The sequence below is a fragment of the Larus michahellis genome, chromosome 9 (assembly GCF_964199755.1).
Source record: "Larus michahellis chromosome 9, bLarMic1.1, whole genome shotgun sequence".
NCBI classification, from domain to species: domain Eukaryota; kingdom Metazoa; phylum Chordata; class Aves; order Charadriiformes; family Laridae; genus Larus; species Larus michahellis.
The window spans coordinates 28,917,916-28,944,882 of record NC_133904.1 but is presented as its reverse complement, the minus strand read 5'-3'; the positions used below and the strand labels follow the sequence as shown (position 1 = coordinate 28,944,882).

At 58.3% G+C, this 26,967-nt stretch overlaps 1 protein-coding gene across 3 annotated transcripts in view; it reads right to left on the bottom strand.

Moving 5' to 3' along the window:
- Positions 1-144: 144 nt before the first annotated feature.
- Positions 145-26,967, bottom strand: part of NLGN3 (neuroligin 3) — a 52,211-nt gene continuing 25,388 nt past the window's right edge. For 2 of the 3 annotated variants that reach the window (XM_074600396.1, XM_074600397.1), the window contains 5 exons: positions 17,550-17,609; positions 14,693-14,842; positions 12,870-13,055; positions 3,400-4,189; positions 145-2,971 (listed from right to left, as the gene is read on the bottom strand). In XM_074600396.1, the coding sequence (XP_074456497.1) occupies positions 2,134-2,971; positions 3,400-4,189; positions 12,870-13,055; positions 14,693-14,842; positions 17,550-17,609 (2,024 nt within the window). In that variant the 3' untranslated portion in view covers positions 145-2,133. The remainder of the gene's footprint in view (positions 2,972-3,399; positions 4,190-12,869; positions 13,056-14,692; positions 14,843-17,549; positions 17,610-26,967) is intronic. The other variant, XM_074600398.1, reaches the window with a different exon arrangement.

The following is a 26,967-nucleotide window of genomic DNA, read 5'->3' as shown; positions in this document are numbered from 1 at the left end:
AGGGACATGGGGACCGTCGGGACCCTCTGCCAGCAGGCATGGCCATAGCTGGGGGGGGGCTCTGAGCCAGCACAAGGGCGCCCCTCCCAGCCTGCGAGCCCCTGGCCCCTACACACTCCCAAGAAAAGGCGAGACACACCGCTATTAAAAATATCACTTCTGTTTTATTTGGAATTTGTTACTCTGCGTGGGTGACAGGGTATAAATACATTCTGCAACGAGCATCCTCACCCTCAGCCCTGCCCGGAGGCGGGGGCCGGGGCAGGGTGCAGGGCCGGGGGTGCGCTGGCCCCAGGCAGTAGGGCCAGTCGGCACCGGTGCGTCACGGCCGCCAGCACGGGCAGCGTCTGCCAGCCGGACCGTCTTGCACAGGGACAAGATAATGGTGTCCCTGCAAGGACCCGTCCCTTCCTCCTGCCTCCTGAAGCCCCAGGTGCCGGTGCCTGGGGTGGGGGGGGGGCTGAGACCGGGGTGCCCTGCGTGGGGTCCCAGGCAGCTCCTTCTCCACGCCTGGCTGCACCGAAGCCCCTCTCCTTGAGCCCCGCTACCCACAGCCGCGTGCAGCTCAGTGGCTGTCACCAGCTCAGTGGGTGCCCAGCCCTGGGACAGGTGCTCCCAGCCCCGCGCAGGCTGCGTCACCCCCAGCGGCCCCGCTCGAGCAGCCCCTGCCCAAGCGTCTCTCCCAGCCGCGTGTCCCGGGTGCTGGAGCTGGGGGCCGGGGGTCACCCTGCGACAGGGGAAAGGCCCCAGTGGGAGCAAGGTGGGAGCCGGAGTCGCTGTGGGTGCGTGGCTCACCCTGCTCCTGCCAGCCCCGCAGCGCTGCCCACCCCTGCCGCAGGCTGCAAATCGCTGGCTCTGCATTCGGGCAGCGGCGCAGGCAGGGAGGGCACAGCTTGGTCCTGGGGCGGCTGTGGGAAGCTGTGAGAAGCGGACATGGGATGCTCCTGGGGGAGCAGGTCAGGGTGGAGAGCACTGGGACACGGTGCTGGGGTGCTGCCCTGGGTTGATGGTGGTGGGCAGACAGTGCTCACAGCAAGCGATGCCCGCGCGGGGCAGTGGGTGGCACTGGGCGCAGGGGCCGGGGCGAGGGGGGTGCTCATGGGTGGGCCGTCGGGTAGGCTATTTGGCTGAGATACGTGGGGCACGGGCGACAGAGGAGGGAGAATATCAAAAATACAAAAGAGCGCAGCCCCGCGGCGCAGAGGCAGTGCCCTGCCTGGCGCCTGCCCGCGGCAGGTGGGGGCCGCGGGGGGCCGGCACTGCGCGCACACGCTGGCTTCTAACTGGCTTTTTATTTTATATCAAGAACACTTGGTTTTAAAATCTTTACAAAGGACAAAACGCGGCGACTCCGTTAGTGTGTAAAGAACTAAAGATCTGCTTAAAAAACGTCTCTGCAAAGAGAAACGACTGACACAAAAGAGATTCTCTGCAGCGCAAAGAGGGGCAGAGGTGCCAAGTGTCCAGCCTGGGGCCCCGCTCCCAGGGTCTCCGGGGTCCCCAAGCCCCGGCACTGGCCCAAGTGCCCGCACCCAGCAGGAGGCCGGGTCCCCAGACCCTGCCCGCTCCCTCTGCCTATAGCACCATGGCCCGGGGCCACTTCTCGACACAGTGAAGGAGCCTTTTCCAGGGCACTCGGGATACCAAGTCGCCTGGGGATGCCCGGGCACCGGCTGAGAGGAATGCCCGGCCCTGCTCCTCATCAGTCCTGGGGTGCTCAGCGGATGGAGCACCGGGGATGTGATCGCCCTGCTGGGAGGCACAGCCCCGGTGCAGGGAGCCCCATGGCTGCTGCCAGCGGGGCTTCCCTCTCCCTGCCCGCACCGGTGCATGGGCGCAGGGGCTGCGCCATGTCCACCCCCTGCACCCCACTGGCACCCCAGGGCTACCCTCCAACGGGGAGCCAGAAGAGTCAAAGCATTTCTCAAAAGTTAGATAGGAATGAAAGAATGCGCCAGGCGAAGAGCGGGACATCCAGCTGCACCGGGACTCTGCAGGTCTCCGGGCTCGGTGCCTCACTGTCCATGGGCGCTGCTCCTCCGTCCGGGGGCTCCATTGTCCCCGCTGGTCCCTCTGCCAGTGTCTGCTGCGTGCGTGTGCGTGCGTGCGTGCGTGTGCGCCGGCGGCGGGCAGCTATACCCTGGTGGTGGAGTGTGAATGCGGGAGCCCCGTGCTGTTGAAGCCAGCAGTGAAGGTGTTGTAGGGGTGCAGGGTCTGCAGCCCCACCAGCGAGTTGGGGATCATGGTGATGGTGTTGGGGGTCATGAGCGGGATGTCGTCTGGAGAGCGGCGCAAGGTGAGGGTGTAGTCAGGCAGAGCGGCCAGGCGCAGGGTGTCATGGGGCGGCACAGCCTCACACTCATGGTGCCCCTGGCTCACCTGCAAGGAGGGCACCTCCTCGTCGGGCGCGTGGGCGATGTCGTTGGTGGCACCTCGCTGGGGGCTGGGCTGCCGGTGTGTGTCCTGCCGGCGCTTGTCCTTGCGGTAGTAGAGGGCGGCGAAGGCCAGCACATTGAGGAAGAGGAGGGAGGCGCCCACGGCGATGGTGACGCTCAGCTCGGTGGAGTAGTCGCGGGGGCTCTCGAGCAGCGTGCCCGCCTCCTGCTCTGGGCTCCACTTCTCCTTCCCATTCTCACTGTTGTAGGCGGGCGAGATGGCGGGGCGCTTGGTGGTCCAGATCTTGCCGTTAGGCCGGCGGGTGATGTGGGAGTTCTGCGTGGTGTCGGGTGGTGGCACTTTGGTGGTGGTGGAGGTGTAGTGGAACATATCGTGCAGGTTGTACAGGTGGGGGACCAGGTGCTTCCAGAAAGCCACCTTGGTGGCCCGGTAGTGGTCGCGTACCCGTGGCTTCAGCCCGATGTGCAGGTACAGCTGGTCACGGGGGTTGTACTTGGACCAGGCCACCTCCTCAAACCGGTTGGCCTTGGTGTGGATGAACTTGGTGTCCTGGGGGACAGGCTTGTTGGGGTCCCTGCGAAACACAGGGAAAACAGAGCTAGCGCTAGGAAAAGCCGGAGAGGCAAGGAGGGAGAGCCGAGTACAGAGGTGGAGGCTGGAGGACCTTTGCCAGTGGTGGCACAGGGTGGGGTGGTGAAAGGCTCTGCATGGATGGGCAGCACCCCAACCCTGGGTCAAGTCTCACCCACGATAACCACGGCCAAGCAACCTCCCCACTCCTGCGCTTGGCTGGATCCTGTCCTGCAGGCTGGCCACGCTTTTGGCTTCTTACTATGTGTTGATGCCCTGACCCGAGTGAAGGTGCAGTACGTGGACCTCTGGGGACAGGGGGCTGAGTGTCTCCCACACCAGGCATGACCCCCGCCCCCCCCCAGCATGGTTCCAAGGGGTGCAGCTGCAAGGAGTGCAGATCCTCCAGGCACAGCACCCGTCCCCACTCACCCTGTCTTGGCAAAGTTGGTCCAGTAGGTCATCACCACGGCGCTGAGCATGACGTCGTTCTTGGAGAAGTTGCAGGGAAAGAGGTCTGTAGGGCCAATCATGGGGATCCCGAACACATAAGGCACCTCATCCCCATGGGCTGCGTCGGACCACGCAGGCTTCATCAGACTCTGGCAGTGGTGGTAGAAGGCGTAGAAGTAGGTTGGGGAGCCATAGCGGGCATGCAGGTCAGCCGTCACCACCGACGGCTCTACCCACTGGTGGTCAGTGAAGAGGGCCACCAGAGTCTTGCGACGTGTCTCAGGGTTGTCCCTGTCAGCCCAGTCTGTGTACATGAACTTGATGGTCTCCCGCAAGGTGTCCTTGCCCTCGGGGTAGCCGTACAGGTTGTCTACAAAGTTGGAGACCGAGTAGTCAAAGTCACTGCCTGAGACGCCGTCCTCGGGGTCTACTACGCCCTCCACAAACTTCAGGCCCTCGCCCTGGTTGACCCCCAGCATGATATCATAGTTGAGGAATTCACCCTGCTCCATCAGGATCTCTGGGTCATCTGGAATCACGTCCCCGTCAATGACTGGCCCAAAGGCCACGTGGTAGCGAGCTGGCTGGATATCTTGCTCTACCAGCTCCTTGGCACTCTTCTGCCGCAGGCAGTCCACCATGTCCACTGTGTCCAGCACATTGCAGCCCACCTTGTCAGCCAGCATGCTAGTGTACTTCACAGGCTGGTAGTTCACTGCCCAGCTGGAGAGCGCGGAGCCGCTCTGGATGATGGCTCTCTGGAAGAGTCCTGCAAGACAGGCAAGGAGCGGAGAAAGCTCATAGCGTGGTGAGCTGTGCAGGATGCAGCGTGGAGAAGGCATCAATGCCCTTGGACCCCTGCAAAGACCCAGCACTCCAGCCTGTGCCTGGTCTCGCCGGGGCTGTGCTGCCCACTCACAGTGGGGGCTCAGCTCGGAGCCACTACGAGGGTGGCAGGGTGGCAGCTGGGCATGTAGTGGGTGCTCCTGGCAGCAACCAAGGGCTCCCAAGGATCCCACAGAATCACGGAATCCCAGACTGGTAGGGTTGGAAGGGACCTCTGGAGATCACCCAGTCCAACCCCCTGCCAGAGCAGGGTCACCCACAGCAGGTGGCACAGGAACGCCTCCAGGCGCGTTTGGAATGTCTCCAGAGACGGAGACTCCACCACCTCTCTGGGCAGCCTGTGCCAGGGCTCTGCCACCCTCACAGGAAAGAAGTTCCTCCTCATGTTGAGATGGAACTTCCCATGGTCAAGTTTGTGCCCGTTACCCCTTGTCCTGTCCCCGGGCACCACTGAAAAGAGCCTGGCCCCATCCTCCTGACACCCACGCTTTCAGTATTTATAAGCGTTGATGAGATCCCCCCTCAGTCGCAGTCGTCTTTTTTCCAGACTGAAGAGACCCAAATCCCTCAGCCTTTCTCCATGAGAGAGGTGTTCCAGTCCCCTCAGCATCTTGGTAGCCCTTTGCTGTCCCCTCTCCAGCAGTTCCCTGTTCCATACCCATTGCAAGGTATGGCCTGGCATCCCTCTGTCCCAGTGCGAGGAGGAGAGGTGCTGTGGCTCCGTCACAGCCTGGCCTGGCCAAGCAGCCTGCACTGTCCCAGCCCCCCCCGGACATGTTGCCTGAGCCCCCGACGGCTGCCCCCCAGCCCAAGGTGGCACCAGCTTCAAGGAGCGGCCTGGCTGCAGGCTGGCAGCAGCGGGAGGGTTAATGCCTGCTCAGGGACACTTAACCCTGTGTGTCCCACCCCACCGCTTTGTCAGGGTCCCCCTCACCCCCCTCCCTGCCACTTCCTGCCCAGCTGGGGCTGCTTGGTGCCAATCCGGCCCTGCAGAAGCACGCTGCCAGACGCACAAAGAGGGCCTTTCTGCCACCGGGAACACAGAGGGAGTGGACTTTCGCCCTGGAAAACGGGGCCACAAAGGCCCTGGCCCAGGCGGAGGAATGCGTGGCTGGGCTCCAGCCCCATGTCAATGGCACTTGTGCTCAGAATACAAAGGGCCGTGAGGAAGCGGAGTCTCCGGGGCAGGGAAAGGCAGCCGGACTCGGGGTGCACCCTGGGGTCCTTGCTCTTCGGCCAGCCCTCACCTGCACCCCGAGTGCTGCCTGTGCCTTCCCCGGACTCTGGCACTTGCTCACTGCGAGCGACTGTCTCAGGCGGTCCCCGAATGGTGCTGGCATAGCAGCATAGTGGCCATGGGGCCGCCCCTGGCCCCCTGAAACGTGGAATGCCTGCGTGAGACCCCCTGTGCAGCCAAGGCTGTGCCGCTCTACAGGGGAGCGTGAACCTTCCTGCAGCAGAACTGTTTAGAGGCTCCTGGCTCCTGGCCACCATGTCCATAGCTCTTGTCTGCACGCACAGTCCTCACTCTGCCAAGTACCTGACGTACAGTCCCACGAGCTGGGACAAAAAGAAGTCACAAGCTCTGTTCGTCACCTCCTGGTGCCCTAGAAAGCTGTACCCAGCCTATGGGCTGGAGCCTGGCTATGGGTTTGCTTGCTCTGCGCCATCATCCATGCGCCAAAGAGCCAGGATGGGGCTTCCCTGGCTCCCAGGAGATGCTGTCCCAGCAGCAGCTATAGCTCCCCGCCAGCAGCATCACTTCCCAGACAGACCTACTGGGCTGGGCTCTGCCCCTGCCCACCCCTGCCTGGGGAAACACAGGCAGCTGGTGTCACCAACAGCTGGTCACGTCCGTGCTGGTGTCACCAACAGCTGGTCACGTCCCTGATGGAGCCCCTTTGCTGTGTCTCTGCATGGCCACATCCTGACCCAGGAGGACCCAGGAGTCCACGAGAGCCCAGATCTGCCAATGGCCTCCCCCTCCATGCCAGCACCCAGCTGAAGCCTGACAAGCACCCCAGGGAGGCATCGCCACCCTGCAGCTTACCCCGGAGCCCTCCAGCCTGCTGGGGCCCAGGCAGGAAGATGCAGCTCTGCCTTCCCTGCCTGTTCCCCTCTGAGGTGAGCGTCCTGATGCACCTTGTGTCCTGCAGAGCTGGCTGCCGCGGCACCGCTGAGCCAAACGCTGGGACCAGGGGGTCCGCTGCAGGGCTCCTGGTGCTGCAGGCTGCTGCCACCTCCTGATTCCCTGCTCGCTTTGCTGGGGAGCTGAGACTGGAAACACCTCTGGCATTGTCTGGGCCAAGCACTACTCAAAGCGGCGTGCTGGGTGCCTTGTCCAGCTGAGGTCTGAGCATCGCTACAGCTGGCAGCAGCCCCCAAGGAGCAGGAGATGGGGCAAAGGAAACACAAGAGGTTTGCCTGGCAGTCACAGCTCCTGCCCTGGCATGGCTGGCTGGGGAGAGAAGCAGCACCTTGGTCCTTGGCGAGGAATCCACCCGCCTACAAGGGCTGAGGCTGGCAGGGGAGCCGCAGGTCTCCCCGGCAGCCAGACACAGCGTGCGCTGCACCAGCCTCCGGTGTCTGCCTCTCGCAGCGCCTGGCAGAGCAGGCACAAATTAGCAGCTTCATTAATAGCTCTTGATCACTATGAGTTTTATTTCGATGCGATAAAAACAAACCCGCCTGGTCTGCAGGCTGTATCTTAGTGCAGATCCCCTGCTGTGCTCCAGAGCCGGCTGCCCCATCCCTGGGAAGATAGGTGCTCCAGCACGGGGCCGGGGAGTGGTTTGAGGTCATTTTATGGCCATTTGCTTTCACAGAATCACAGAATGGCAGGGGTGGGAAGGGACCTCTGGAGATCACCCAGTCCAACCCCCTGCCAGAGCAGGGTCACCCACAGCAGGTGGCACAGGAACGCCTCCAGGCGGGTTTGGAATGTCTCCAGAGACGGAGACTCCACCACCTCCCTGGGCAGCCTGTGCCAGGGCTCTGCCACCCTCACGGGAAAGAAGTTCCTCCTCATGTTGAGGTGGAACTTCCCATGGTCAAGTTTGTGCCCGTTACCCCTTGTCCTGTCCCCGGGCACCACTGAAAAGAGCCTGGCCCCATCCTCCTGACACCCACCCTTTCAGTATTTATAAGCGTTGATAAGATCCCCCCTCAGTCGTCTTTTTTCCAGACTGAAGAGACCCAAATCCCTCAGCCTTTCTCCATGAGAGAGGTGTTCCAGTCCCCTCAGCATCTTGGTAGCCCTTTGCTGTCCCCTCTCCAGCAGTTCCCTGTCCTTCTGGAACCGGGGAGCCCAGCACTGGACACAGCACTCCAGATGTGGCCTCCCCAGGGCAGAGCAGAGGGGGAGGATGACCTCCCTCCACCTGCTGGCCACACTCTTCTTGATGCCCCCCAGGATGCCATTGGCCTTCTTGGCCACAAGGGCACATTGCTGGCCCATGGGCATCATGTTGTCCCCCTGGACTCCCAGGCCTCTTTCCACAGAGCTGCTCTCCAGCAGGTCACCCCCAACCTGTCCTGGTGCAGGGGTTATTCCTCCTCAGGGGCAGCACCCTACACTTGCCCTTCTTGAATTTCATGAGGTTTTTCTCCGCCCAGCTCTCCAGCCTGTCCAAGGTCTCAGTGTATGGTGTCACAGCCTTCTGGTGTGTCAGCCACCCCTCCCAGCTTTGTGTCATCAGCAAATGTGCTGAGGGTGCACTCTATCCCTTCATCCAGGTGATGAATATATTGAAGAGGGCTGGGCCCAGTACTGACCCCTGGGGAACACCACTCGTCACTGACCTCCCACTAGACTCTGTGCCCCTAGTCACCACCCTCTGAGCTCTGTCTTTCAACCAGTTTTCAGTCCACCCCACTGTCCATTCATCTAACCCACACTTCCTAAGCTTCCCTATGAGGATGCTGTGGGAGACCGTGTTGAAAGCCTTGCTGAAGTCAAGGTAGGCAACATCCACTGCCCTCCCCTCATCTATCCATCCAGTCATGCCATCGTAGAAGGCTATCAGATTAGTCAGACATGATTTCCCCTTGGTGAATCCATGTTGAGTACTTCTGATAGCTTTCTTTTCCTCCACATGCTTTGAGATGACGCCCAGAATGAGCTGTTCCATCATCTTTCCAGGGATGGAGGTGAGGCTGACTGGCATGTAGTTTCCTGGGTCTTCCTTCTTGCCCTTTTGGAAGACTGGAGTGACATTGGCTTTCCTCCAGTCTTCAGGCACCTCTCCTGTTCTCCAGGACCTTCCAAAGATGATGGAGAGCGGCCCAGCAATGACTTCTGCTAGCTCCCTTAGCACTCTCGGGTGCATCCCATCAGGACCCATGGACATGTGGATCTCCAGTTTACTTAATTTATCTCTAACTTGATCCTCCTCAACCAAGGGGAAGTCTTCCTTCGTCCAGACTTTCCCTGTTACCTCCAAAGTCTGTGACTCCTGAGGGCTGGCCTGAGCAGTAAAGACCAAAGTAAAGGTGGCACCGAGTAACTCTGACTTCTCTGCATCCTCTGTCACCATGGCTTCTGCATTGACGGAACGCTGTCTGCGGCACCAAGCACTCCCCTCCCACCTCACAGCATTTACAGCTGGCTCCTCTGCCACAGCAGCGAGGGTGCGGGGCACCTAGCACCGTTGCCATGCAGCGGGACCACACCACAGGCACTGGGGATGGATGGGGCCGCCTTTGGCACACAGGTGCATGGTTTAGTGGCAGAAAGCCTAGTGTCACCTGAAAAATGCTATACTGGCATGACAGCAGTTTTCGTAGCTGGAAAGTTGGGGACTAGCGCCTCCAATCCACTCCCAGCCTCTCTCCGTGCTGCCCCATCCATTCCAGGCCTCTACAAGTGGTTGGGGCCACTTCGGCAGCCAAGCATACAGTCCCACTTCCAAAGAGATGTCACCATCTGGCCGTGAAAACCACTCTGCAGCCTTGGGGCTGCCCTGCTAGAAGCACCCAATCCCCGAGAGGGACTCTGTGGGCTGAGAGCACCTCCCCACGATCCCTACCTGCCTCCCAGGCACTCCTGTGATGGAGAAGAGGACCCCAAGAAGCATCACGAACGCATTACACCCAGAGAAAGCCCTTTTTCTTTCTGCAGGAGCTTTCACCCCGTAAAAGACTCCCCACCCTGTGCCCATGCTGCCCAGGAAGCCTATCAAGGGCAGGAGGGCACGCAGAGCCCCAGGGATCCACACAGGGATGGCACAGCCCTGCATGGGCCCCTGCAGCTGCATCCCATGCCCTGTCCACTGCTCAGAAATGAGTCTGCAAACATCTACCTGTGCTCCTTTCCTACACACAGAATCAAAGAATCACAGAATGGTTCGGGTTGGAAGGCACCTTAAGGATCATCTAGTTCCAACCCCCTGCCCTGGGCAGGGACACCTCCCACCACACCAGGTTGCTCCAAGCCCCATCCAGCCTGGCCTTGAACACCTCCAGGGATGGGGCATCAACAGCTCCCCTGGGCAACCTGTTCCAGTGCCTCACCACCCTCACAGCCAAGAATTTCTTCCTGATATCCAATCTAAATCTCCCCTTCTTCAGTTTGAGGCCGTTACCCCGTGTCCTATCATTACACTCCCTGATCCAGAGTCCCTCCCCATCCTTCCTGTAGGCCCCCTTCAGGGACTGGAAGGGGCTTGAAGGTCTCCCCGGAGCCTTCTCTTCTCCAGGCTGAAGCCCCCCTACTCTCTCAGCCTGTCCTCACAGCAGAGGGCTCCAGCCCTCCCAGCATCTCCATGGGCTCCTCTGGCCCCGCTCCAACGGGTCCATGTCCTTCTTGTGCTGAGGGCTCCAGAGCTGGACACAGTACTCCAGGTGGGGTCTCACCAGAGCGGAGCAGAGAGGCAGAATCACCTCCCTCGTCCTGCTGGCCATGCTTCTTTTGATGCAGACCAGGATGCGGTTGGCTTTCTGGGCTGCAAGTGCACATTGCCTGCTCATGTTGAGCTTCTCGTCCACCAGCACCCCCAAGTCCTTCTCCTCAGGGCTGCTCTCAGCCGTTCTCCGCCCAACCTGTATTTGTGCCTGGGATTGCCATGACCCAGGTGCGGGACCTTGCACTTGGCCTGGTTGAACTTCATGAGTTCTCTGCTTAATTTACCCCAACACAAGAGAAGGATCCTCCGGCTTTAGCCATCAGAAGTATCTCCTCCTATGAGCTAGAGAGCTGCCACCTGTGCTGCACAGCTCTGGGTAGCTGGGTAGCTGGGAATCCTACCCCAGGAGCCCCAAAAGCGGTGAGCGCAGCCCTGGTCCCGCCCTGCTCTGCTATTGCAACGTCAGCAGTGGCTCTGTAGGTATAACTCACATTTTCCATGTTCTTAAGCTTATTGTAGTCTAACACCCCTTAATGTTTGTCCAAGTCACCTGCAGAGGATAGGGCAACAGCCCCAGGAGCATCCTGCTCAGGAGCTGGCACAGGGGAGCAAGATGACAGAGGAGCTAACTTCAGGCACCCAGGCAGGAGCACAAGTGACCTGAACACCCCGAGGCAACAGGGAACTGCCGTTCTATCCAGAACAAACATGTCCTGAGCCGGCAACAGCAGCTCCATACGCGCTGCCAGGGCTGGATCACTTCAGCTTTTCCTGCCTTTTTGTTTCTCCCTGCTTTACTCAAACATGGCAGGGCACCGGCGACGGTGACAGCAGACCTGCAGGGCAGTCATGGAAGACTAGGGACCACCATGGACTTCATGTGGGAGTGCCCAAGCTGCCAGCTTTTGGAAAGCAGCTGCCCACCAGGTCCAGAGATGTTGTTGGGTCTGTGGGGCAGAGCATCCCCCAGAGCTCTGGTCCTTGGGGCACCAAGGGGAGCCCAGCGATGGGAGCCGTCGCCCCGAGAGCAGGAGCACTCTGCATAGGGTGGGTTGGTGCTTGCTGTGCCACAGGCTCCGGCACAGAAGGAGTATGGGACATTGGTTGGCTGCAGAGCCAGCTTGGGATATCCCACCACCCAGGAGGCTCCGGAGCTCCTCTGCATACTCTGATCCCGTGGGCCATGGCAGCACGGCTCAGTCTCTCTGCTTCGGTTCGCTGGCCCATCCGAGGAGAGACTGGCAGAGAGCTGCAACCGCTGGGCACTCGGATGGGCAACAGGGATGGGTGCGGAGGCACAGGCAGCCTGTCGGCCCCTCTTGTCCCTGGGGAAGGGGCATCAGTGGGAAGCAGAGCCCAGCACGGCAACGGGTCTCCACGTGGGGGTGGGCTCACCACAGGGCGAGTGGTTTGCCAGAATCAGACAAGTTTAACCAAAAGGGCAACTGGAGAAATTTGGGAGGAGAGAGCTGTTTCTGGCTTGCCTTTGACTCCACGGAGAACTGCCAGCGTCCTACCAGCCCTGTGCCAGGTCTGGGCTCAGCGGGGTGCCGCCTTTCACTCCCCACCATGAGCACAGGCTCTGCCACCTCCCACCGCAGCCAATGCCAGCCTCCTGCTGCCCACAGCACCTGCAGACCCCCACACCGAATACTACTGAGCAGACCATGAAGCTGGTGCCGGTGCAGCCACCTTCGCAGCAGTCTGGCCTGAGATCACTCCTGCTTACAACATTGGGGCAATCAGTCCGTCGACGGCTCCCAGGGCCAGAGGAAGGCTGCCCAACTCTGCTGGCAGCCTGGCCAGTGCCAGCCTCCTCCCACACACCCTCCGCCACACCATCAGCCCTGCTGAGGTTCTGAAGGTCTTCTGCTTTCCTCTGTGGTTCCCAGGCTGTTGGGCAGGGCTGCAGCTCTTCACGATTTTGTGTGTCTCTCCAGGGTGCAGAGTCATGCCTGCATCCACTGTCCATACATGTCCCCTTCTCCCCTGCACCACGCTTGGGGACACAGCGCTGGAAGAGGGCTGCACCCTCATATAAAGCCCCTGTGACTAAGTCCCTGGCAGTCTGGTCCCCTGTGGACCACATCCAGTTCAGGCTTTGCTCCTGCGATTTCCTTGAGGAAGTTTATCGAGAACACATCTACTCCCATGGTTATTTTTTTTTTTTCCCAATGCTCGATGTAAATGTCTTCACAGGTGGCTACAGACATTTGCTCTTATGCCAACACAATCTTTTAGTGTAAATAATTCCTTCCTTTATCTAGAGTAAACACTCTGCTGTATTTACAGATATCAATCATATCACTTCTACCTGGGTTTTGCTAGTTGCGGTACCTCCAGCTCACCCAGTCTCGCACAATGTGGCCCTCCATCCCGCCCCAGGCTCAGGTCTGGCTTCCCCTCTATTCCAGTATGATGCCTTTCCTGGCCCCGAGATCCATGCTCTCGGTACCCTGCCTGATGCCCTCCACCCCCTCCACCCCTGCGCGTGTGCCAGCCCCGGGCTGCAGCCCCACGCGCCGAGAGCACCAGCTCCCTCCCCAGCTCCCACAAGCTCTGCTGCTGGCCTCTCCCTGCCCACGACGAGAAGGTTTTGATTCCTGGCCTTGAGTCAGGCTCTCACCAATGACTAATTAAAAAGCAGCCCTGATTTTCCTAGGGCGGCTGGAGGTAGCCGGGCGGGCTCCCTTCCCCGGGTTAGCGTCAGCAGGGCGCTTGCTGTCAGCCGCAGCGTGCTCGGGCACGGCTGGCACCTACCTTCAGAGTGGTGGGAGAGGGTGAGCAGGCTGACACAGGAGGCACCAATTCCAGAGCCGAAGACGGTGATCCGCAGGGGATCCCCCCCAAAGAAGGCGATGTTCTCGCTGACCCAGCGCAGTGCCTGTATCTGGTCCAGCAGCCCGTAATTGCCCTTGGCAGCCTGGTCTCCCGTGCTCAGAAACCCTGCATGCCAAGGGGAGCCTGGTTAGTGATGAGGAAGTTGCGGGGGGGTGGCCTGACCTCCCACCCCCCTTTCCCCAGCCTAGAGGAGCTTCTCTAGGACACTGTCCCACCACAACACGAGACCCCACTACCATGAGAGTCCTGTGAGCTCTAAGCTGGAGCAGGGACATCACTGAGCTCCAGGCACCCTCTGCACAGCACAGAGAGGGGCCAAAGGCTGCAAGCACAGAGCTGCCAGCCCTGGGAAGCCTCACCACCTAACTGCAGGCAGTGACAGGGCACGAAGCCCCGTCCTACCCGTACCACCACCTGTGCTAATAATGGGCCAAGACGTCTCCCACATGCTCCAAGGAAAGCTGAGAAAGCATCGGTGGCTGCAGGCAGGCTGAGTGCGTGCACAGCCAATGCTTCCCATGGACTAGTGTGGCCCGGAGGAGGCTCTATAAGTGTCAGAAGGTGGGCTGGGCAGAGAGGAACCGACTGCAGCTTAAAATACAAAGGCTCTTAAGTGAGGAAGATGCTGAGAAATGCTTTCAATAGCAAAGGGAACACCAAAGATAAGCTATCAGTGTTCCGTTTGCTTTGACTCAAAGCAGGAAGCCAAAACCATGGTCCTGAGGTAAAATCCAGGTGGGTAACCCCATCAGGCAGGGAGCAGTGCTGGCACTGGAGGTGCTCTGGCCTCACGCGCTGCAGCACTTCAACGGAGATGACAATGGCACCACTCAAGTCCTATTGTGACTTACGTTTACCTATCCGTCTTAAAGGCCTGACTTTTAATATTGACAGATCTTGAATAGGCTTGTTTTTACTGAAAAGCCTATTTTCTGCCAGGTAACTGCCATCTTCCCTAAGAGACTATGGGGTCCAGAGGCCGTCAGAGGGATGTGCAGCCCCGGGTACCAGCTGGGGGAGCCCAGCTGCCCGGGGAGAGCACCGTGCCAGGCTAGATGGCTGAGAAACCTGCTCTCCCCAAACCTCCCTGATAAGGGAGGCAGCAGTGATGCTGAGGGCAGATCTCCTGTGTCCGGGGGCTTCTGCTGCAGCAGGCAGGGGACCGCCCTGCCTTTTGATCCCGTGGCCCCATTTTGCTTCACTAGGTCACCAGTGCTCAGGAAAACTGGGCTTCCACCCTCCTCTATATGGTGCCCGACACCCTTCGGTGGCTCCCTGTGCAGACTGAGTGGCTGCGGGGGTCCCGACAGCTCAACTGGCTTGGAAGCAGCCCGTGCCCAGGGAGGGAGAGCTGCTGGGTCCCCAGGGGCAGCCAGGCAATACCTGCTGGCAGCTCACCCATCCGAGCCCTCTCAGGAAAAGATGCTGGGTAAACACATTTATTATTTATTTAACCACAGACCAATATTTGCTTTCAGCTGAGCCAGGTTGTGTAAATGAGCCTGGAGAGTGGGGGGGCGGTGCCAGGAATTAGACCACGCTGCGGGCACTGCCACGTGGCACCTCGCTTGGTGGCCTGGGCAGAGGGCAGGGGCAGCCCCCGCGGCACAGCCCCCATCCCGCTGGGCCCCACGCACCCCCCTCCACCCTCTTCCCGGCTGGTTCAAGCCCAGTCGGCCATGGGGGGCTCGCCCCGCCGCCCAGCCGTGCTGGCGGCACAGCCCACGCCGGCCAGCCCATACCCAGCACTCCAACGCGGTAGTTCAGGGTGATGACAATCACATTCCCGTAGCTGGCCAGCACGCTGCCGTCTATCATGTTCCCCGTGCCCTCCATGTATGAGCCGCCGTGGATATACACCATCACTGGCTTGGCCCCGCTGTCCCGGATGTCTGGAAGGAGAGGCGGTTAAAAACAGGACCCCCACCAACGGCCGCAGCACCCTGCCCGACAGGCAGACCAAGGACGAGGGCAATGCCAGCTGCCAGGACTGGGGAGGGGGCTTAGGAGCCAAACCCAGAGCTCTCCTGGGGGCCACAGCGTAGACCTCCGAAGCCGATCACCACTGAACCAACCCCGCCAGCCCCTCTCTGGGTGGTGGCAGCCGCTGCGCCGTCCCCACACTGCTGTCCCCTCGGCGGGGGGGGTCTCAGCACATGCAGGAAAGATGCTCGCTGGACCTGGCTGCTCTTCCCCGGAGCTGGGCTCTGGCCGCATGCGGGAGCCAGGCCAGCAGCACCTCTGTTGCAGGTAGGAGTTGCAGAGTCCAGCCCCGGAATGCAGCCCCACGTCCCGACTTTGGCTGGATCCAAGCCCTCGGCTCCGTGAGTCCTGGAAGCTGGCATTGCCGGGGGGGCAGGGATGGGGGGGTTGTGCAGGACCTGGAAGCCGGGGGCTGGCACTGGTGCGTGTTCCAACATCTGACTCTCCTGCCCCCACTTCACATCTCCCTGGGAAGGCAGAAACCTGCCAGCTGCCTGGATGTCAACCCATGGCACCCCAGTGTCCAGACACAGACATGGTGATGAGGCAGACAGTGTGTGCGTGTCAGGGAGGTGAGCACAGCGTCCGGAGAAGGACAGGGCATGAGGCATGGAGTGAGGATGGGGAATGGGACCCCAAGGGCCAGGGAGGAAGGACTGCAGGAGCCTAAGGGACAGGGAGCAGCCACACTCCCTCTCTCGACTGGCCCTGGCTGGGGGACGTCCTGCCTCTTCTGTGCCACTGGCCTGGGATCCCTCATGGAGCCAAGCCCAGGCACAAGGAACGCCCATGCTCGGCTCCTGGTACATCTCGCCCATGTTACACACAGGAGGCAGTTGCGCCCGTCATGGAGACGGTGCCAGGTCCCACATGCCTGCGATACCCAGCCCTCTCCTGGGCTGGTGAAGAGGACTTTGCCCTCCCTCATGCTCACCCGCACGCAGCGCCTTGCTCGGGCAGGCTGGCATCACCTGCCAGGACAGCTCAGCCTCGGCTGCCCCGGCCAGCCGCAGCTCCTCCCTGCCTGCCTCCCTCACCAGTGCCGTCCCTGTAGCCCACGGGGCTGGGACTCCTGGGACACAGCCACACGGACTCAGCAGGGATGCCTGGCTGGGACGGACATGCTGCTTTGCACCCACCTAACCCTTGCCCAAGACCACTTCTCCCCACGGCTTGCCCACCACAGGATGCTGCAGGACAGGCTGATGGGTACCCCTGGCTACCCCCACCACCAGCTGCGGCCCACAGCATGGCTAAGGGTGGCCTCCCGTCCATATAGAAAACCTCTTCCCTCCAGGAGAATGAGGACATGGCAAAACCTGTGCTGGCTCTTTTCCTATCGCCAGGATGAAGCCAGGCAAATGCACAGACCTGGGGAGCAAAAAGTGCTTTGCGGCTCCTCCCGGACAGACGTCGCCCGTGTGGCAGAGCTATGGCAGGACAACCCTTCCCAGGGCCACCTGCTTGAAATGTGATGGGCAGGACCATTGGTGCCTGCGCCTGTGTCCTCTTCTCCCTGCCACGTGGTCCCACCCACATGCAAAGGGACATCCTCACAGCAGAATGGCAGCAATGTGCGGAGATGTACCAGGAAATAAATGGCTCCTAATCACTGCGGCACATTTTAGCGTGCAGGGATTTAGCACAGTCAAGTCAGTTCGGCTGAATGCCAGTTTACGCCCTGGTACAAGAGATCCTGGGGCACAGGTTAGTGGGAGAAAACAACAGAGTTTTGGTAGTGCCAAGGAAAAAGCTTTTCAGCTGTTTCCCAGGTCCTAAATGCCATCTGCCAGGCGCTGCTCGAGCTGCCCTGGGACTCCTGCACGCCATGAGGTTTTACTGTCCTCGGCACGTTAGGGCTGCACCCTGGCCGACCCTTCCTCCTGCCTCCTCTTCACATCCCAAACACACTGACTCCATACCCTGCAGATGAACAACCCTCTTTTACTAAAAATAGCTTATTCTGCAGCTTGCTTAGCCCTGGCGTACATCTAGAATCACATCTGCTTAAAAGCCCGCTGACTCTGCCTGAGCTGGTGCTAACGCTCTGGTTGCAAGCAAGACCTCACTCGCGTTGGGTGGAGGAGAGAAGTTAACAGAAGCCATGGTCCGAGCAGACCTCGGGTCTTCTGGGCATGGCCAGGTACCCTGCAGATGCCAAGGGTGCCAAGCTGCTGGCAGGGCCACCCCACGGCAGTGCCCACGTCGGGTCTGGGCAAGGGTGGAGTGGGAGGTCACTGGCTCCCAGCTGCATGTCACTGACCCCAGAGGGATGAGGCTGGAGGTGGGATGTGACCGGGCTCGGGGTGAAATGGGCCCAGGTGCCCGAAGGCTCCTCTCCTCCCAAGCTGCCATGCTTCCTCCCTCCCCTCGCTCAAGCGGAGCGGGAGCAAACTTTTCCTAAAGCAAAAAAATCCCATGTGCTTCCCCCACCCTGTCCCAAGGAGGGGGAAGGACCCGGGCGCCCTGCACAGCCAGCCAGCCTGCCCCCCACCCCACACAGCGGCCTGGCACGGCAGACCGACACACACAGGGCTCCCTGGGGATGGCAGCGGATGGTGGGCAAACGGAGCTGCTTTGCTTGTCATGCAGTGGCAGCCTCGAGCACAGAAATACCTTCGTCTTCATCCCCGTCATTATCCGCTAAGTCCTCGCCCTGTTTCTTAGCGCTGGCTCCTAGGGACCAAACACGAGGAGACAGAACAAAAAAAGGAAAACAAAAGGAAACCAAACCAAACCAAAACAAAGCGAAAACAAAACAAAACAAAACAAAAAGAAAAAAAAAACAAAAGAGAATTCAAAAATAGCATGATAGCAGAGACGGTGGGGCCAGGCCCGTGCCCCACAGCACTGCTGGCTACTCACACTGCACCTCTCCCAGAGCCAGGGCGGCGCGGGGGCGCGGGCAGGACTGCCCCGGAGCCGTGCCAGGATGCCGCGTCGCCTGGACCCCTGCCCAGATCCTCCCCGGGGTGGCAGGGAAGAGGAGAGACAGGCCTGGGGCAGCATCAGCGCTGGTGGTAGGAGCAGCCTCTCAAAGCACTCGCCGATCCTCCTGCATCTCAGCCTGGCCCCCACCTGCTGGCGCACCCTCGGTCCCCGGGACGGGGCAAGGCTCCCTCTCCTACTGCCCGGCTGCGAGCAGGAGCCCTGCTCCCACAGGGGAAACCGTCCCGTCCCCTGCCACCAGCAGAGCCCACGTGAAGGGTTGCCACCTGAAGGGTGGCCGCTGACCACCAGGGTCCTGCCCGTCAGCCCCACGCAGTGCATTGGTGCCGTGTTGCGCCTGGCACGGCTATGCTGCAAGCCGCTGGTGCCGCAGCACCAGACCACCATGGCACACTGCAGGGAGCCATCAATGAGGGGGCCTTCCCTGTGCTGCTCGGCTCCGTCCTGTACCAACGCCCTTCTGAAAAGACTCGTTGCACAGTCCACCGAGGATTGCAAAGGCACCTACCAGCTTGCCCTGACCAAAGCAGAAGCCTAAAGATATCAGTTTCTCTAATGTCCTAAATGCCTTCCAGTCATTGCATGGCCCTGTGGAATTTGGATAATGAGGTGAAGTCTCCAGGCTCAAAGAGCAATTAAGACTGGCTTTGCTATCTCTTGTGCAGCCCAGGGGAGTGAAGGCTTGTCTGGCTATCACGGGATACAGAAATAACAAGGGAGTCTTGGGGAGCCAGGACAGCCCTGCTTTTCGTCAGCAGAGACAGTAAAATCAAGACAACAGAGACTTTGTGTAGCTCTTTGTTTCCTGGAGAGGCTGCCATGCCCGGTGATGGACCTTTGCCTCGTTACCTGTGAAATGCATATTACAGTTGACACCCCTGTGTATGCTAACGAAGATTTTAGAGATCACGCTAAACATAAATGACTATAGCACTCGTCTCTCCACCCAAATCATACTACATGTCACCTCGGGGAGGGAAACCTCGTAATTTGGGGGATAAAAGGATGGAGAAAATGGCTGTTAAATTGGGAGAGAAGAAACTTGATACCTGACAGAGCAGTCGAGGGGCTGTGTTCTCTTCCTCCACCCCAGGCAGGGATGCCTTTCTGGGTAAGCGCTGTGCCTTTCACCCTCTGGGGAATGTTACCCTGGGTTGTTGTACTATCGTTATTTTCGCTAGCCATATTAACCTTAAGTAATTAGCGCTATTGTAGTCAGTGAATTTATCAACGGCAATCTCAAATCTGCGGCTGTCGCTCTCAATAAAATAACTAATTTCGATTATTTGTGAATCTGATTCAGTGAAAGTCCTTTGGTGGGACTCCGATAGTAAATCAGTGAAAGTCCTGGGACTCTGACAGACAAATATCGAAACTACAGTCCTTTTAACGCGACAGGCCCTCAGCAAACCTGCAGTGCCAGCGCAGGGGCCAGGCCAGCAGCCTCAGCTGGATGCTGTTGCGGACAGCGTGCACCGAGCATGGTGCTTCCCGAGAGGCACGCGGCCAGCGTCAGCCAGGAGAGGTGGCCTGGGGGCTGGCGGGGAGTAGACGCGGTGCAGACCTGTACTGAGGCCCCTTGCTGCAAAGGGCTGCACGCCCTTGTGGGCACAAAGCCGAGTGGTGCCATTCCTGTGCCAAATTTCAGGAAAAGGCTGTGCTCTCCTTATCCCCTTAGAGCTGCAGACCGGCGCCTGCAGTCCTCTGCTACCTAATGCCGGCACCAAAAAAGTTCTCCGGGTGATGGTGACCTCAGGGGTGACAGCCGGGTTCCCTCTGGCCAGGACTGCCTGCGCTGCCCAGTGACCTCCCCAAGACGCGCAGGGCTCCAAGGTCCCGCCAGGCACCCGGCCCGTCCTGGGGCCCTGCTGCTGTCCCCAACCAGCCCCGTCGCCACCGCAGCAAGGGTTTGCACAGCCCCCAGCAAGGCTCCTGCCAGCGAGGGGCAGCCCCGCGGCTGGATGAAACTATGACGAGATGAACACAAAACTGGCCAGGAAGATGAAACTGGGGAGTTGCTCTCACTGCCACGCTGGGAGTGGGATCACGCAGGTGACACGGTTGGGGGATAACAGAGGTGGCAGCACGGAGGGGGACAGGATTTGAAGTTAAAAGGAACCTGTGATGGGGGAGTGAGAGGTCTGAAAGGGCTGTGGGGCAGCTCCACTGGGGCACGAGGCTTGCGCAACACCTTAAGCAGCCATGACCTGCTGGAGAAAGTCCAGAGGAGCAATGACCAGAAGTCCAGAAAAATCCATCAGGCAAGAAAATTCTGCAGAAGGCTGAGTCACGTGAAACCCAGGAGCAGAGGAGTGATGGGGAGCTACAGCAGCATCCCGACACATGAAAGGCCACTGCAAGGTGGTCAGGTGGAAAAGCAACTCCCTCTCCGCTGCGCAGAGCACAGGCGGCCCCAGAGCTACACAACGCAGGTTGAAGCTGGATGAAAAGAAAACCCTCCTGGCAGAAAGGGCAGGAAAGCGCTGGAAGAGGTGATCTGGGGAGGTGTTTAAGATCAGGCTAGAGACACACTGCCGGGAAGAGGTGAGGTAGAGCTGCTGCTGCCCAGGGCATGGATGGATCACTTGTCTCCAGGGCCATCCTGATTTTCTCCAACTCGGAGTTCACCTCCTGACCTAGCCCCTCCATATCCCAGCCCTGCCTCCTTGCCTGCTGCTTCACCACCCAGCCATCCCCTGAGCTCCTCACATCATTCTCCTGTTTTCACCTCCATCCCTGCCACCTCTCGCCCCAGCCCCAGCATCCCCCCTTCCTGCTGCAGCCTTCCCGTGCTTCTTCCCAGCCCACCTGCCCGCACACCCAGGAGGCTGCAAGCTTGACCTACTGCATTTTTCTTGGGAAAAACCGCAAGCCGAGAAAGCACTTAAGCGATTAAGCTCTTGTGCAGTATTTGCTAACTGGTGCTACACGCCAACCTCCTCGGTACTGCTCAGGGATAGGGATTTTTCTCTAACGAAGACCACGAGCAGCAAGCCGTCATCTGTGCCATGCTTCAGAGCTGGGAAGCTGATCCACAAGGCAGCTGGAAGATCCCTTGCCACTGCTGAGGGCTCTGGGGCTCTTAAAGCCCAGGGACGGGCCGAGCTGCAGCCCTCCAGCCTGGTGTCCTTCAGGGGATGAAGGTCTCCATGCAGATAGGGATGGAGGAACCAGCTGTGAGGAGCTGTCAGGCTGTTAAGAGAGGGCAGTGGCCAACATCCCTGCGATCTGAGCAACTGTCGCAGCTGAGCAGGGAGGGATCTGGCCGGAGACTGCCGCCCTGGAGCTTAGGGATGGCTGGGACAAGCCTAAAGCAACCTGAACGTCACGCACTGCAGAAGGGACAGTAGAAGGCAGCGCTGGGAAGCTAAGCAAAGCAACAGCGCAGTAATGCAGGACAGGGGGAAGGGGAAGAGCGGTGGCCCACGTGTGTGGCAGATGCAAAGCATGAGCCTTCCTCATCAGCAGGAACGTGCCAGGGTGGCTGGTGTTATGGCAAACACAGCCTGCTCTGACCAAGCGGGCCTCTTGCTACATTGTTGACCTCCACAATCATCCATGAATGCCCCACAGCTCGTGAGAGCAATTACAGCTTCACTTAGAACCATAGAATGTGTTGGGTTGGAAGGGACTTTTAAAGGTCATCTAGTCCAACCCCCCTGCAATAAGCAGGGACATCTTTAACTAGATCAGATCACTTCCCTCACCCATCCCTTGCACTTCGTTCCTTTACCTCCCTCCACTGCTTATTGCCATGTTGAAGGACACCCAGTCCCAGGAGATCTTCCTCCACACTGGCAAAGGCCACCACGCAGAGCCCCGCAGCACCTACTCTCATGGGATGGGTTTAAGCTTGTGGATTCACAGCTGGAAAAAACCAAAAGGACTTGTGGCTCTTACTATCCTTACCCATCAAAACCAGGGCATGGCACGGCAGGCTGCGCGGGAAGAGCGCTGAAGCTCTGCCAGCTCCACCAGGGAGCAATGGTAACCACCTGGCAGAAAGCCATGTCTTCTCTAAGCTCTGCACCCATGATTGCCACAGCTTACGAGGCAGAGCTCCAGTGCCACTCCAGAGTGGTGTACGGGACAGTATGGGACAGTGGCAGGGTGCTCACCAGTGGGAGGTGCACCCAAGTAGGGAAACTCCTCCGCTTGGTGACAGAGGTGAGAAGGTTGAGGAGTATGAGGGAGAGCGAGAGAGAGACAGACTGCTGCATCCTACCTTCCCTGGGACAAGCCCGACAGGCAGACAGGACATTTGACACAGAGGACACTGGCTGAACACGGTGACTTAAGGAGTAGGGGGCAATAGCCATAAGTTCCTGCCCGGCGCAGCAGAAACATCTCCTCTGTCACTACCCCACCATCCCAGGGGCCCTTGCATTTTGGGTACAAGGCTCTGCAAGCGGAACCAAACAATAGCAAGAACAAAGGTTCATCCAGCTTGGAGGTGTCACCAAAGTTAAGTTGGCTTGCACCCTGCGTCAAAACTGCTTCCACAAAGAAAAAGAGACGGGCCATTGTCATAGGAGACTCCCTTCAGAAGGGAAGAGAAGGCATGATATGGGAACCAGATGCACTCCTTAGGGAAGTCTGCTGCCTCCCTGGGGCCCGGGTTAAAGACGTGAAGAGAAAACTTCCCACCCTGGTATGGCCCTCGGCTTATTATCCATTATTGATTTTTCAAGATAGGCAGCGATGCAGTTGCAACAAGAAGTCCAAGGACAATCAAGAGAGACTTCAGGGCCTTGGGACAATTGGTTAAGGGATCAGGAGCACAAGAAGAGTTCTCTGTCCTTCCAGTTGCAGGGAATGATGAGGGAAGCAACAAGAGTAGCCAGCAGATCAATACCTGGCTCTGTGACTGGTGGCACCAGCAGAATTTTGTTTTTTTTGATCATGGGTTGGTTTATGCAACACCAAGCCTGCTGGTGGCAGATGGGGTGCACCTGTCTCAAAGGGCGAAAAGGATCTTCACACAGGAATTGGCAGGGGTCATTGAAAGAGCTTTAAACTAGACTGGAAGGATGAAAGGGATAAAATCAGGCTCACTAGAGATAAGCCTGGGGGCAGCACATCGGTGTTTGAGTGACAGTGTGCTAGCGAGGTCCTTTGGTCTGCCATCCCAGTGGAGGTAAGGGATGGAGACCCATGCAGCAGCAAAGGTGCAAGGGTTATTGATGTGCTAGAAACCATGGAAGTGCCTGAGAATGGTCATGTAGGAATTAGGGCCTCTCCCCGCAAAAGGTGGCAGGATCAGCAGCCCAACTGAAGTGCATCTACACCAATGCACGCAGCATGGGCAACAAACAGAAGGAGCTGGAAGCCATTGTGTGGCAGGAAAACTATAATATAGCTGCCATCACAGAAACATGGTGGGATGACGATAGGCACAACTGGAGTGCTTCACTGGATGGCTATAAACTCTTCAGAAGGGACAGGCCAGGAAGGAGAGGCAGTGGGGTGGCCCTGCATGTTAGGGAGCGTTTTGATTTTCTAGATCTTAATGATGGCGATGATAGGGTTGAGTGTTTATGGGTAAGAATCAGGGGGAGGGCCAACAAGGCAGGTATCATGGTGGGAGTCTGTTACAGACCACCCAACCAGGATGAAGAGGCAGGTGAAATATTCTATAAGGAGCTGGGAGAAGCCTCAGAATCCCTAGACCTTGTTCTCGTGGGGGACTTCAACTCGCTGGAAATACAATACAGCTGAGAGGCAACAGCCTCGGAGGCTCCTGGAGTGTGTTGGGGATAACTTCCTGACACAGCTGGTGAGGGAGCTGACTAGGGAAGGTCCTCCACTGGATCTGTTGTTTGTGAACAGAGAAGGACTTGCGGGGGACGTGACGGTTGGAGGCCGTCTTGGGCACAGTGACCACAAAATGATGGGTTTCGATTCTCAGAGAAGTAAGGAGCGGGGTCAGCAGAACTGCTACATTGGAATTCCGGAGGGCAGATTTTGGCCTGTTTAGGAGACTAGTTGACAGAGTCTCTTGGGAGGCAGTCCTGAAGGGCAAAGGAGCCCAGGAAAGCTGGATGTTGTTCAAGAGGGAAATCTTAAAGGCGCAAGAGCAGGCCGTCCCCATGTGCTGAAAGATGAGCTGGTGGGGAAGAAGACTGACCTGGCCGAATGGAGAGCTTTGGCTGGAATTCAGGAAAAAAAAGGAGAATTTATGACATTTGGAAGAAGGAGCAGGCCACTCATGAGGACTACAAGGATGTCACGAGGTTATGCAGCGAGAAAATTAGAAGGGCCAAAGCCCAACTAGAACTTAATACGGCTATTGCAGTAAAAGACAATAAAAAATGTTTCTATAAATATATTAGCAATAAAAGGACGGATAAGGAAAATCTGCATCATTTGTTGGATGTGGCAGGAAACATAGTGACAAAGGATGAGGAGAAAGCTGAGCTACTTAATGCCTTCCTTGCCTCAGTCTTTAATAATAAGAGCAGTTGTTCTCCGGGTACCCAGCCCCGTAGCTGAATGACAGGGACAGGGAGCAGAATGAAGTGCTCGTAATCCAAGCGGAAATGGTTAGCGACCTGTTGCAGCACTTAGACACACACAAGTCTATGGGGCCAGATGGGATCCACCCCAGGGTGCTGAGAGAGCAGGCAGGAGTGCTCACCAAGCCACTTTCCATCATTTATCATCAGTCCTGGCTAAATGGGGAGGTCCCAGTTAGCAAACGTGGGTTAGCAACCCACAAGAAGGGCTGGAAGGAGGATATAGGCAACTACAGGCCTATCAGTCTGACCTTGGTGCCAGAGAAGGTTATGGAGCAGATCCTCTTGAGTGCCATCACGTGGCACATATAGGACAATGAGGTGATCAGGCCCAGTCAGCATGGGTTCATGAAAGGCAGGTCCTGCTTGACTAACCTGATCTCCTTCTATGACAAGATGACCCGCTTAGTGGATGAGGGACAGGCTGTGGATGTTGTTTACCTGGACTTTAGTAAAGCCTTTGACACCGTTTCCCGCAGCATTCTCCTGGAGAAACTGCTTATGGCTTGGCCGGACGTACACTTTGCTGGTAAAAAACTAGCTGGAGGGCCAGTCCCGAAGAGAGGTGGTGACTGGAGTTAAATCTGGTTGGCGGCCAGTCACAAGTGGTGCTCCCCAGGGCTCAGCATTGGGGCCGGTTCTGTTCAATATCTTTATCAACAATCTGCATGAGGGGATGGAGTGCACCCTCAGTCAGTTTGCAGAGGACACCAAGTTGGGCGGGAGCGTTGATCTGCTTGAGGGTAGGATGGCTCTGCAGAGGGATCTGGACAGGCTGGATCAACAAGACAAGGCCAGTGGTATGAGGTTCAACAAGGCCAAGTGCCGGGTCCTGCACTGGGGTCACACCAACTCCATGAACACTACAGGCTGGGGGCAGAGCGGCTGGAGAGCTGCCCAGGGGAAAAGGACCTGGGGGTGTTGGTCAACAGCCGGTTGAATATGAGCCAGCAGTGTGCCCAGGTGGCCAAGAAGGCCAACAGCTTGTCTCAGGAATAGTGTGGTGAGCAGGACTAGGGCAGTTACCTGCTCTGCGTGAACCTGCTCTGGCAGGGAGGTTGGACTAGATGATCTCCAGAGGTCCCTTCCAACCCCTACCATTCTGTGATTCTGTGATTGTCCCCTTGTACTCAGCACTGGTGCCGTGTCCAGTTTTGGGCGCTACACTTCCACTACAGGAAGGACATTGAGGTTCTGGAGTGTGTCCAGAGAAGGGCAACGGAGCTGGTGAGAGGTCTGGAGCCCAAGTCTTATGAGGGAGCTGGGGTTGTTCAGCCTGGAGAAAAGGAGGCTGAAGGGAAACCTTATGGCTTTCTACAACTACCTGAAGGGAGGCTGTAGCCAGGGGGATGTCAGGCTCTTCTCCCAAGAACAGACAATAGGACAATAAGAAATGGCCTCAAGTTGCACCAGGGGGGGGTTAGATAGGATATAAGGAAAAAATTATTCACCAAAAGGGTTGGCAAACATTGGAACAGGCTGCCCAGGGAAGTGGTGGAGTCACCATCCCTGGAGGTATTTAAAAGCCGGGCAGACATGGTGCTGAGGGACATGGGTGAGTGGTGGACTTGGCAGTACAAGGTTAACAGTTGGACTCGATAATCTTAAAGGTCTTTTCCAAACTAAACAATTCTGTGATTCTACGAAAAACTCCCTCCGCTAACCCAGTGTGAATGCCTGTTGGGCTGCTTCACTTTAAGCTGACTGCGAAGTGACATTGTTCAGGCCGATAGGAAGGATGCATACGCTCTTATCTGAAAGCTCTAGGAAGATCTAAGCTCAAGTTCAGTAAAAAAATAAAATCACTTTCCCTGAAATAGTGGCATCCATGCCGGATTTATACTATCTTAAGTAAACCATGCCAACAGCACTGACAACAGCGCAGAGATAAAGTAGGGCGAGGAGCCTTGGTCCTTGGAGCCTTTGCGCTCAGCATGGTGTGGATAAGAGAAGAGCGGGAGCCAAAGCTGACACCTTTCCAGATCCAAACGTCTGCTCAGGGTGGCCGCGGGCAGCCCCAAGTACCCCCTCCTCAGTGCAAGCTCCCTGGGGCACCCGCTCCCACGCAGCAGCCAAGATGCCACAGGGAGCAGGAGCCCGCAGCAGCGTTGCCACCACGTCTGGTGGCCATGTGCACCCAGAGGCACACGTGCTGGTGGCCACAGCTGGAAGCTAGAAGCTCAGGTGCTTCTCCGGGAGCGAAAAGGAACAGGACCGGGACTGATGACAGCCCTTGAACCTGCTGTTGCACAACCCCACAGGCAGCGGCAGCCCCCTGGGACCTGTGTTGGGTGGCCACTCCATCAGCCCTTGCTCCAGGACTGCAGCTCACCTCGGTGCTGCCCTGCCCGTCCCCGGATGATGCAGAGGAGTTAATTCCGACCTTGAATGGACTCCACAAAAGCACTGCATCTTATCAGGCTCTGCTGCCTCCACCAGCACAAACACCTACCCTCACCTTTGCAAATCGCTCCCTGGAGCGGAACTGGAGCATCAGGGTGTGCTCCCAGCACTCTGCAAAGCAGCAGGCTTCACAGGAGGCTGGTGAGCAGCCTTCCAGAAAGGGAGCA